This window comes from Ceratotherium simum, chromosome 17 (assembly GCF_057802395.1).
Source record: "Ceratotherium simum simum isolate JZ-2026a chromosome 17, ASM5780239v1, whole genome shotgun sequence".
NCBI classification, from domain to species: Eukaryota; Metazoa; Chordata; class Mammalia; order Perissodactyla; family Rhinocerotidae; genus Ceratotherium; species Ceratotherium simum.
Genome location: NC_141916.1, coordinates 45,159,532 through 45,172,466, shown reverse-complemented (window position 1 = coordinate 45,172,466; position 12,935 = coordinate 45,159,532). Strand labels below are relative to the sequence as shown.

At 37.4% G+C, this 12,935-nt stretch overlaps 1 protein-coding gene across 1 annotated transcript in view; it reads left to right on the top strand.

Moving 5' to 3' along the window:
* Positions 1-12,935, top strand: part of PTPRO (protein tyrosine phosphatase receptor type O) — a 223,646-nt gene that overhangs the window by 119,571 nt on the left and 91,140 nt on the right. The window contains exon 2 of the mRNA XM_087442707.1: positions 6,803-7,076. Within this exon, the coding sequence (XP_087298833.1) occupies positions 6,803-7,076 (274 nt within the window). The remainder of the gene's footprint in view (positions 1-6,802; positions 7,077-12,935) is intronic.

The following is a 12,935-nucleotide window of genomic DNA, read 5'->3' as shown; positions in this document are numbered from 1 at the left end:
ATCATGACACCTCACTTTTGAGCATCTATCAAGTGTAATCTAGAGGAATAAGTCATGGTTTAGGCTGAGGGAGTTCACCACCAATTAAGCACAGATATGAAAGGTGGCATTTGGGAAATCATTTTGGCTCCAGGATCTTACAGTCTGGGGACTGTGGTATAATAAAGTCATAAAATTTATAGTTGAAGAATTGTGTTGAGTGCCGGCTCCTCCGCTTAATAATAGAGTAACCTTGAGAAACCCATTTAATTTCTGTGCACCTCAGTGTTTTCATCTGTGAAGTGAGCTAGTAACTTAATGGGATGTTTTGAGGATCCAACGAGAAATGCATTTGAAAGTGCCTTATAAAATATAAAATGTGACATCTGGCTATTATCATTATCCTACGTAGCACATAAAATCTTAGCATATCTCTTCAGCATACATTTCTTTCCACTTAAAAATGCCAGGTTGAATTCTTTCCTCAAGCGTGTTTTGTTTAATCTCCAAAATTAAGAGCTGCAGAGCTTCTACCCCAAGTCATATTGGGAGTCAGGAAATAGTTACTGCATTAGTATGTATAATAAAATGCCATTTTACATACACACATACACAGAGCAACTTAATAAGGAAATATCGTTTCTATTTATTTTAAATTAATGTTTAATGGATAACAATGTAGTTATTCTGCGCTCTGGCTGGGCAGAGCAAATAGAGTCAAATCGGAAGCTGAAGGCCCAAAGATGAGCTATTTGATTAAGGAGATGGCCATGCAACAAACAAATTCAAGGTTGTAATCTGCAGCCTATGGGCTGAGAGTGGCCTGCAAATGTGTTTTCTTTAGCCAGCATAGCTTTATTTTGTTGTAATTGTGCTTTCTAATGATGCATTTAGACAATGCACGTTGTTTGCTACCTTTGCCATCATCCAATTCTCTTACACTTGATTGCTTCTTGCATTTATATTGCCTGCCTGACATTTGAGTTTGGCCCCCTTTACCAAATAAGAGACAAAAGAGATGAGGGCTCTGTATTATGAAACCATAAAGCCAGAAATGATTGTATCTGAGCATGTAAAACATGAAAGGCAGAGCTGGCGTGACTGTGGACTCAGGCACGGAGAGAGAGCTGACATACTCAACCTGAAAAGATACACTGAGGACCCATATAAAGAAGTCTGGTGCTACACAGCAGATTGTAAATATTCATTCAGCAAGCATTTATCAAGAACCTGCTGTGTGAGCTTCAGAGCTGTTTCTAGCAGCACATAATAAGCGCTATGTACGTTAATGTTCTTTATTATGATATCATCATTGCTATTATTATTGGTCAGAAACAATTCTAGGAAGGACAAAGTCACATAAGATCTGTCTTTCTCTTTACTCCCAAAGAGAGTATATCCTCAGTGCCCTACGCTGTTCCTGGTACATGCTTGTTGCTCAAAACATATGTGAAAAATTATTGAATAAATAAAGAAAGATTCGGGAAGGCCACCCCTAGCCTTTGACATCAACATTCAAATTCTACTCTGACAATTTCTGAAAGAGAGTTGTGAATAATTCTAAGGAAGTGTCAGGAAGAGCCCTGGGACTTTAGGACTTTGATCTTCCTGAAGGAACAGAAAAGAAAGACTATCTTGCTTAAAAAGGTTTCCTGGGAGCTGGACAGGAGGCTAAGTGGATGGATTACATAATGTCTGCAGAGAATTGTGGCCATAAGTGCTATATAAGCACCGGACATCGTTAATATTACTACTTAAAAGAATTGAGCATCCCATTACTTCTTATGTGGTAACCTTAGCACAGCAGAATTTTCTAAGTGTTCCTTCTAAAATGCCCTCTAATAAGTCTAATCATCGATTGGGTTGCCAGCTGGAGCACTGATAATGTTCTAGAGCCATGTCATACAGGCAGATTTGGTGCAGCCAGCACTTGCCCAGACTCTCATCAGGTCTTGTTGAAATGTTACAATAGCCTCTTTACTGTCTATTGGCCTTAGATGGGTGCAGTCTGCCAATTCCTAACTATACTGGTCCATACTCCTAACCATATCAGTCTTTCTAAACTGTACTCTATCTAATCATGTCACTTTTCTGCATTAAAACAGCTTACGATTTCTTTCAGCCTAAAAAATATCCAAATTCCTCAATAAGGCAGAAGTTGGACTGGGCTATGACCCCTCTCTTCTGAACACCCTCTGCTGTATAACCACTCCAGAGGACTGTGGTGTCTCTTCCCACTTCTCTAGATGATTTTTCTGACCCTCATTCCCCTGGTAAACTCCTGAGCATCTTTCAAGCATCACTTCCACCCTAAAATCTTCCCTCGTACCTATCCACAGAAGCAGAATTAATTGCTTTCTTTTTCTACATGTCTACAGCACTGAATAATTCTCTTGTATTGACCAAGACTTTTGGCTGCAAATTTTGGAAGTCCAGCTTAAGCAACTTAAGCCATAAACTGGGATTTAGTCACTCATGTCACCAAACTGCACAGTAGCTGGGCCTCAAGATGACTGAGACCTGGGCCTCAGACCAAATCAGGGATTCTCCTTCAAGCAACTATCTTCCTGGGGCAGAAATTACAGACACTGACTTCTCCAACTTTGCATCCGTACATACTTGAAACCAGAAAAGAAAGAGCTCCTTCCCACTATTCCAGTTATAAAATTTCAAAGCCAAACATTCTGGTTGGCAGACTTGGTCCACATGTACATCCCTGTAACTAGCTTCATGGAGAGGGGACTGGGTACTATGATTCACCCAGAATGAGTCAAGGTATCTCCTGCTCTGACCTAGAAGTAGGGCACCATAAGTAGCATTATTAGGGAAAGAAACAGTGCTCCAAAAGAAGAGGGTATAAATCTAAGAAGGGATTCCAAACAGGCAGAAAAAATAGGTATCAACTGGACAGTTTTTCCAAGTTTGTAACTAACAACACTCAGATTGTTTTATAACCATGCACTTGAGTGTGCCTCTCTCACTAGAGAGTTCAAGTACCCTGTCTTACTTACTTGCCTGTCGCCAACACCTAGCATGATGCCTGACACCAAGTTGGCACTTAGCTAGTGTTTGTTTGTTGTTGAATTAATAAATGGATAGCTCTCCAATACTCTGTGAAAAAAACATCTAGTGAACACAATTACAGAATTCTGTGGTGTTTTGAAGTTAGTTAAATGAATGTTTATAGAACTCTATAGTTTAAAGGTCATTGAGTGATTCGAAAGTTAACTAAAACAATAACTTTTGAAATACAACTAGAACTTATTGAGTTCATACTATTTTTTATAAAAGCCACTTAATCCTTACAAAAATCCCATGAGTTATAGGCATTACTGCTATTTGATAAATTAAGATGAAGTTAAGATATCCTGGGGCTTTCCCAAGCTCTCACAGATAATAGGCTGCAGAGAAGGACAAGAAACTGAAGTCCTCTAATTCCACGTCTATTGCTATGTCCTTAAGCAAATTATTTAACCTCTCTGAGTAAAATGGGGATAATAAGACTTATTTCTGAAGACTGCTTTAAGGAATCAAAGAAAACACATATATCCAATGCCCAGTGCAAATCCTGGTCCAGATTCGGAGATGGGTAGATAGCAGTTGCTACATTTGTCAAGAATGGCAGAAACTTCCTAGGACTGCTGACTGGCACATATATCTGTGGCCAGTTCTCACCTTTCAGGGACTCATCCAGCATTTTTCTCCTCTTTAGTGCTATTCACTCTGTCTCCAGTAGCTTCTCTCCCCCAGGACTGGCTATAGAACAGGTCACAGGCTCCTGGGCTACCCCTTCCTTGCTGAAGCCAAGCCCCAGGCCCCTCTTGCTGCCTCAAGTAGCTTACCTCTAGCTCAGAAAAGAGAAATACCAAGAGGCATAAGGACATGTGGATCCTAGACCTGTGACATTTAGCCGTGTGACATTTGCACCACTGTTCTCTCAAGTGTGAAATGAGGGTACTGGACCAGAGAAATTTTTATATTAAACTTTGTTATGCAAGGGTAATTTCAGTGAAAATATTTTCACTGCAGAGACAAGCAGTACCATTACCAGTCTCAGAAAAAAAAGTTTTAAATATTTTTCTATCTACCAAGTAAATCAGTGTTGGCCTTGCCTACGTTTATCGGATCCATTTATTTCTGTTAATTTTAACTCTTCCTTTTTGCTCCACTTCTCAGCAGGGATCACATGCCTGCAGCATACATTCAGAATTTTTTCCCAAATATAGATTCCAGGAAAAGCTGAAGCAAAGAGGACAGAGAAGAAAGAAATAGCATAGATGACATTTCTTTTAGGCTCACTGCCTAGATCTCGCTTGGCCTGCTGCCTTCTTCTCATTAGTCCCACTGACTGAATCTGATTAGCCCACCCTGATTTATTTTTGGCAACCTGGGAGCACATGGGCCAATGCTTATTTTCATGGATGATACAATCATCCGCAAAGCTGTCACTAGCATTTGGAGGATTAATCCTTTTCCCTGGAAGATTTCACTGTCTACGAAGCATCATGACACAATCGACATCTATTTCTTAAGCACTTTACAAAACTGAATCTTTTATATTTATTCCTCTTTTCATTGTCACAAACACTTTCAGTTATTGGCTGTTAAAACATAGAGCAAAAAATTCTTAATTGTTATGAATTTGATGTTTGTAAACTTATTGTTTTCTGAGTTAGTGAAACAGTTTCTATAATCAATAAGGAATTCTATCAAAATCAAAAAGCCAAATCTATTGGATGTTCCATCAATTCTATTGGATGTTCGATGCTTATTTTAGCCTCACAATTCCACCCAGACCACTGGTAATATGGAATGGGTCACATTTTATGTTTGCTTCCAGAAGTACAGAACTCAATATTGGAAACCTGCCCAGGTGTCTGAGGATAAGGGACAATGTGGGTAAAGGGACGTTTTAAAAGTCAGTCCATGCTGACTATACCTTATTACAGAAATCCCAAATCACAAAGCACCTAGCATATGCCAAGCATTGGTGCTGGAGCTGGAGTTGCAGCTAGAAATAAGGTAGAGTCCTGCCCTTCAAGGACTTAGGGTCTAGTATGGTTAGAATATCACAGACACAGTTAAGTCTATTAAATGTTAAGACAGAATTAAATTTCTATTATTGTCTAAATATTCTTTACAAGTACTAGGACATGTAAAAACTAGATCTATAAAAAAAATTAAAGAAGAAGAAAAAATATCAGTACATTTTTAGGTCTATATAGCTTCTTTTAGGATAAAGACATGTATATACTGTAGGCTTGATTTGGCTGCTGACAACATATGAGGTACCAAAATTAATACGTAGATTAATTCTAAGGGGCAGATGCTCACATATAATTAATGCCATCAGCAATTCTTTCATTCATTTAACAAACACTAATCAGTTGTATAGTGTGTGTCAGACTCAGTGTTAGGAACATAAGTCAAGAAGGAAAGACAGACAGACATGTGGAACAGCAATGGAGCTCAATTTGAGTCCTTGTGTAGCTCAGTGGTTAAGAGTCCAAAATACATGTACAACCTTGGACAAGTGACTTAATCTTTCTGAGCCTCAGTTTCCTCAGCTACAAACTGAGATTGAAAATAATAATACCTATTTCATTAGGTCATTTTGAATATTCAATGAAATGTTTATGTGTATAGACTGCCTAGCTTAGTATCCGGATCCTTGTAAGTCTTAACTTTCAGCAATTTTTTTGTTCCACTTTCATAGAAGACAAATCTGAGGCTCAGAGAAGTGGAATAAGTTGCCCAGAACACCGTATACCCAGAAGATAAAGTAAAAACAAAGCAGCAAGTGGTACAAAGCACAGGAGTCTTGTTTGAGACCAGAGAGCAGAAGGACTGATTCTGCCTGTGGAGTGTGAGAAACAATAGGAAGGACTATTTAAACCAACCACACAAATGATTTTCAAATACTGTCCATGAACGTTTATCTGGAGACTTGGAACAAAGTTTTCAGTCTGCCAACTGCTGAGTTTCCCCTAGATGCCTGCAGATCCTCAGTCTGGTCCCTTCTTCAAAGAGCATCTTAGCTCTCTCATTAAGGGCTAATCTTTAATGAGGAGGATTATCACAGGTTTCTCAGTCCTGACTTCTTTTTTTTTCAGAACTGACAGGTGAGAAGTGAGAGAGGAAATAACTGTCTTAAAACGTTCTTCTAGGGGCCGGCCCTGTGGCTTGGTGGTTAAGTGCGCGCGCTGCGATGCTGGCGGCCCAGGTTCGGATCCCGGGTGCGCATCGAGGCACCACTTCTCCGTCCATCCTGAGGCCGAGTCCCACATACAGCAACTAGAAGGATGTGCGGCTGTGACATACAACTATCCACTGGGGCTTTGGGGGGAATAAATAAAATCTTTAAAAAAAAAAAAAAACGTTCTTCTAGAATTTTCCTAGGACTACCACAGCATTACTCCCTCCAAAGCAAAATAGTGTGCTTCTCCCGACCCTATAGCTTCTCTAGCATAGCTGAAACCAAGGACCTCTTGGGAAGTTGAATGCCAAGATGATTTTCATTCATTGATTATTTACTCACTTCCATGTTTATCTTGTGTTTATTTAATTATGCAATCCATGAACTGGAAGCAGCTTTTCAATGGAGAAGACTTGTTAAAGGAAAAGTCTGAGAAGATCATTAGTTATAATAGGGTTAATCTCTCCCTTTCTGCTTTTCCTTGTATACTAAAATACCTATGTAACTCTATTTTACAAAGTAATGCTTATCACAAACATTAGTTTTGGAAAAATTATCTCACTATCATTTTATTGCTAATAATCAGAAATTGACCTCAATTTCCTTTTTTTCTCTTTTCTTAAACAGAATTCTACAACATTCCATGTAACTGTCCAAGATGATAATAGCATCGTTGTCTCTTTAGAAGCTTCAGATGTCATGAGTCCATCATCTGTGTATGTTGTGAAGATAACTGGTGAATCAAAAAATTACTTCTTCGAATTTGAGGAATTCAACAGCACTTTGCCTCCTCCTGTTATCTTTAAGGCCAATTATCATGGCCTTTATTATATAATCACTCTGGTAGTGGTAAATGGAAATGTGGTTACCAAGCCATCCAGATCAATCACTGTGTTAACAAGTAAGCATCATGTGCAGTATTGTCCTCTGTGGTTCTTCTTTGGGTGTATTCTCATGGGGCTTTCCTTGAAAGAGAGTTAGCCCAGAATGACAAGATCGATCGCCTTGAAGTCAAGTGACACAGATTCAAAGTTCTGCTTTATATTAAGAATACAGTTTCTTGCCAAAGTTTGATAATGTTTTACTGTTAGCTTTTGTAAATAAAAATCTGTTTTAAACCAAACAAAGTAAGCCTCAATAAGGTAGTATATTTTGAGACTGAATGACAATTTTAGATTCATGATCGGACCACATAATTTTCTGCTCGATAACTTAACAGTATGATTATAACTAGGCTATTTTTTTTTCCAGAACACATATTCTCATAGTAAGCAATTTGATTTTTGAGACAATGAATTTATAGTCATTTTTAGCCTGGTCAAATTAAATTATACATTTTCAGCTGAGAGAGAAAAAGATATCATTATCAGCTGCTAATCCCCACCTCACCCTCAAAATAGACTTGGCTTCCATTGCCCAAGAAAAATGCCAAGAAAAAAAAAATCATTGACATTTTAACCTTCGATAGTCCACATCTTAAAGAGTTAATTCTGGTATTAGGCATTGTTTAGGAGTATTTTAACTCTATGTGATCTTCACTTTACTCTCTGACTTTCATACCTAATCTCAAAGTAAAATGTGGCTCTACTGTGTATGTTGAGGTATAGAAGAAAAACCGTTATCTATAAGACACCGAGTTTATCACTAGAGCAATTTAATGGCTCGGCAAAGTTCTTTTTGTTCATTGTTTTTCACTTCAAATTTTCCAGTGGCTGAAATTTTTTAAATGCCAGCTATATGTGATCACTTTGGCCACAATTAAGGAAAAGGGCATAGTGATATTTTCTGCTGGGATAAAAGAAAAGAAAAACACAAAAAAGCAAGAACTCAGAATCCAGCTAGAGGACATATTTTTAACATGTCTGTCAAAAATTAATTTAAATTTTCTTTGGCTGGGTCCCAGGATCACTATTGAGTCCTAAAAATTAGGAATGGCACAGACCCAAGACCTTCAAGGTTTATAGATATTGGTCTAGGACCTAGTTGAATTAAAGGAAAAACTTGCCTGGTAAAATACTGTCTTAAGTTCCGGAAAAAGATGAACAGGAAGTTAATAGATCTAGGCAGCAGATCTAGGTATGTAATGCTTATAACACAACTCCTTGAAACCAGAAGCTCTGCTTTACACATCCTCATAATTTCATAAGCACCTAGCATGAGCCTTAGACTTAATAGGTGATCAATAAATATTAAATCAATTTAGCTGAGCAAGTAACAGAAGAAAGAGCCAGGGAAAAAAGTCTAAGACACAAAGCAAAATAAAACTGTAGTGTCTGTTGCTGACCCAACATTCATTAGCGTGCACTCAGCCACTCCGGATCAGACCAAGCCAGAGGAGCCAGCTCTTGAGCTAATGCTTCATAAAGAAATTTGTTAAGTAAGTAAACGCGAAAAGATTTCTGGAATACCTCATTGATATTATTTTAGCTTGCGCAGTGATTCAAAATATTTTCAATTTTCCTTTGTGATTTCTTCTTTGACATGTGGGCTTAGAAGTGTGTTGTTGAATATCCAAAAATTTGATGATTTTGCAGAGATCTCTTCACCGATTTCTAGGTAAATGCTATGGTGATCAGAGAACGTATTTTTTATGATTTCAATTGCTTGAAAATTGTTGAGATCTGTTTTATGGCCCCAAATATGGTCTATCTTGGTGTGTATTCCGTGAGTACTTGTTGGGTGAAGTTTCAATAAATGTCAATTAGGTCAAGTTGGTTGTTCAAGTCTTTTCTGTCCACTTATTCTAACAGTGACTGATAGAGCAGTGTGAAAGTCTCCACCTCTATCTGTGGATTTGTCTATTTCTCCTTTCACTTCTTTTGGTTTATGCTTTATATATTTGGAAGCTTTATTGTTATGTTGTTAGCTGCAAGCACTTTTAGGATTACTCTGTCTCCTTGATGAGCTGACCTTTTTATCTAGATGCAATGACCCTCTTTATCCTAAGTAATATGCCTTGTGTTGAAGTCTATTTTGTCTGATATCAATGTACACATTTTAATTTTCTTTTGTTAGATATTTCATGGTATACTCATTTCTTCCTTTCAATTTCAACCTACTCATGTCTTTATATGTAAATGGATTTCTTATAGACAGCACAGAGTTGGATCTTGCTTTTTTTCCAATCTGAAAATCTCTACCATTTAATTGAAGTGTTTAGACTAGCACTATCCAGGAAATTAGAATGTTAATCACATATATAATATCAAATTTTCTGGTAGACACTTTAAAAAACTTTCTGAAAATGTGAAATTAATTTTAATAACATAGTTTACTTAATCTATTACATTCAAAATATTATTCTTTCAATATATAATCAATATAAAAATTTACACACTGTTTACTCAAACATAATTAATTAAAATTAAAAATTCAGTTTCTCAGTTGCACTAGCCTCTTTTTAAGTGCTCAATAGCCATATGTGGCTAGTGGCTACAAATTTAGACAGTGGAAGTTTAGATCATTTATATTTAATGTAATTTTTTATATGGTTGAATTTAATTTAAATCTGCCATATTGCTAGGCTGTTGCTAAGGGGGATTGAGTCAATTTAGTCAGTACAAGAGCTGGGTTTAAGGTACTAGTCACCTTTAATTCATCATGGATTTCAAATTCTTCCAGTCTGTGGTAGGCCGTCAGCAGTGGTAGAGGGTATTTCTGTGTTCTAATTCTACCCTCAGGGTTCAGCAGGCCCTGAACACCTGCACTACAGAAAGGTTCCGTTATTTTATCCCTCCCCTAACAAAAGACTGCTGTTGATTTTTACTCAGTGCTAGGTTTTTGGTGGGGAGAGGGAAGGTTCTTGGTTCTCCTGGTCCAGCCTCAGACTTAGACGACCCTGGGATCCTAAGTGGGGTATTCTCAGCATTCCTACCCCTCGCTTATACACTGATGGCCAAATTCTACCTTACATCTGTGGAAAGTCTTGGATTCAAGAGTTTCCTGCCTCTTCTCCAGTAGTACCAAAACTCTACTTTGTATTAATGCATGATCGTGAGACCAACAGAGTTTCTGCCCCTCTCTCAAGAACAGATATCCTTCACTTCTACCTGTGCCTCAGATGCTAGTGAGGGGGTGGGATGGAGGAACTGATCTTTGCCTGAGAACTGGGAGGGAAAGATTTTTATACTCCTCCTCAATGCCTTAAGTCTTCTGCTTTGTAATTAAGAAAGGTCTAGGGAATTGAGTAAGGTTTCTTCCTCATCTCTTAGTGGCGCCAATTATCACCTGCAAGCGTGTACCCCTAAGGATGGCTCTCTTACCCTCAATATTTCTCATGAGCACCTGATGGAGGCCCAGGAGAGGAGCTACAGAGAGTGTGTAGACTCTACTTGTGTCTGGGACTCTCAATCATTCTAAACCACCATAGTCCTAGAATTTGTTCTATATCTACACTGTCCAATACTGTAGCCACCAATTTTTAATTTTATTTAATTTTGATTCATTCTAAGTTTAATTTAAATAGCCATAGATGGCTAGTAGCTACCTTATTAGACAGAGCAGCTCTAACCTGTCATTTAGAACACACGCAGCCTTTAGGACTCAATAGAATCTTAGTTGCTTTCTTCTTTCTTGCTTTAATGGTGCCCCCCTCTTCCTGCCATGCTCTGCTAAAGGTGAAATAGTGTCCCTTCTCTCCTCAGAGGGACTTGTCACTCTTTGGAATTTAGTTCATTTGGTTGCCTTGCAATCTCACCTATCTGATAGACTCAAGAAAAGTTATGCTTTTGTGGATTGTTTGACTTTTTCTTCTTGTTGTTGGGGGTTGGAGAGTGACACTGACTTTCAGCTGTCTACATCCCTAAGCAGAAGAGGAAATTTTCACTGATTTCTAAAGAGTGAAAGTTAATAACTGATCATTTATTGTCTCTCCTCTTCTATCCCATTTTTAAAGACTCAATTACATCATCCCATATTTTGAAAGTGCTAATAGGTTGGGAATATAAAAACTGGAGATTCATGCACAAATATTTCTGTGACATTAGGCATAAGGTGACATTAGGTGACATTTGGGTTTCAGCTTCCTCTTTTAAAAAAGAGCAAATTAAAGTATGCAATGACTAAGATTACTTCTGAGCTCTAAAATTACCGTTATTTGTCAGTTAATGATATATTTCTGCCCTCTTTATTTTTCTAACTGGAAGATTTTTTAAAAAGTTAGAAAACACTTGTGGGATCTGCTCACAGAGTTGACACATAGCTCTTGAGAATAGAAGGGTATTTTGGTTGCAATCATTTATTTTGTGTTAGATCCTTGTCCTGAAGAAATAAGCAATGACAAAGCAATTGGCCTGGGGCAGTCCTTTGGTATTTCTCTATAGTCTTCTGAGTCTAGTGCTCTCAGAGAGAGCTGAGAAACTTCGCAAAGAATAAATTCAGCACAAACAAGTCATTTGTCCAGTTCAAAGAGTTTCACAAACTTAGGCTCTGACATCTGATTAATATTTAATTGATTGAGAACTTTTAGTATATTGCATGCACTTTAGAGAGAAGGAGTAGTTTCTCAAAAGATAAAATAAATACAGGAGAACAGCTGCTTAGAAACTGAGGAAATGTTATTGACACACAGCTGTCTCCGGTGTTAGCGAAGACATAGATATAGTGGCTGTAAACATTGCAGAACACACACAGAGACACTCTACAAATATAATATTCTATACAAATTAATCTATAAGTGAAAATAATGCATGAGTTTTATTTTATTTATTGCGTACATTCTCTATGCCGTGTCCTAGGAGGCAGAGAAATAAAGATAAATAAAAATACTTACACTCCAAGATGGTATACTATAGTGGAAAAGACAAATAAACAAACCGTTACAAAAATATGATAAATGCTACAAGAGAATTATGTGAGAGAGACTACCTAGCCTTCCAAAGGAACATTGAGAAGGTACCTCAGAAGAAACAATGATTGAAAATTTAGGGAAAATTTGACAAATGAATAAAGAATGGAAAGTGTTGCAATCAGAATCAAAGGGTACCATATGTGCAAAGAATGGAGGCATGCATAACATGGCACAATTGTGAACTGCAAGGAGTTAAGTTGGCAAGCATCTGTGGTTCTAGCAAATTACAGGAAAGATGGGTAGACAAGTTAGGAAGAACCTTGAACACTTTACAAAAGAGTTTAGACCTTAATCTATAAGTGATGAAGAATGATGACTAATCTTATACAAAGAAATGACATAGTATGATTTGACTGGGGAAATTTCCTTCTTGTAACAGAGTGAAAAACCACGGGATCCTAACTCCTACATTGGAATGGACAAATTATCAAGCAGGTATTTAGAGTAGTAGTTCAAAGCATGAACTTTAGAGCCAAAGAAATCTGGAAACTATAATGTAGCCTTCGGCAGATTATTACTTTCTCTAAATTTTAGTTTTCTAATCTATAATCTTTGCCAGGTGTTACCAAACATTATTTTGTAAAGGCCTAGATAATAAATATTTTATGCTTTGTGGGCCATACAGTCTATGTTGCAATTATTTGACTCTGCTGTTTCAGCACAAAAGCAGCCATAAACACTATATAAACAAACAAGCATGGCTGTGTTCTAATAAAACTTTATTTAAAGACATCAAAATTTGAATTTCATATCATCGTCACGTGTCATGAAATATTATTCTTCTGTTGATTTTTGTCAACCATTTAAAAATGTAAAAGCCATTCTTAGCTCATAAATCATACAAAAACATGTGGCAGGCCAGATTTGGGATGGGCTGTAGTTTACTGATTTGGTAGACAGTGCTATAAAATA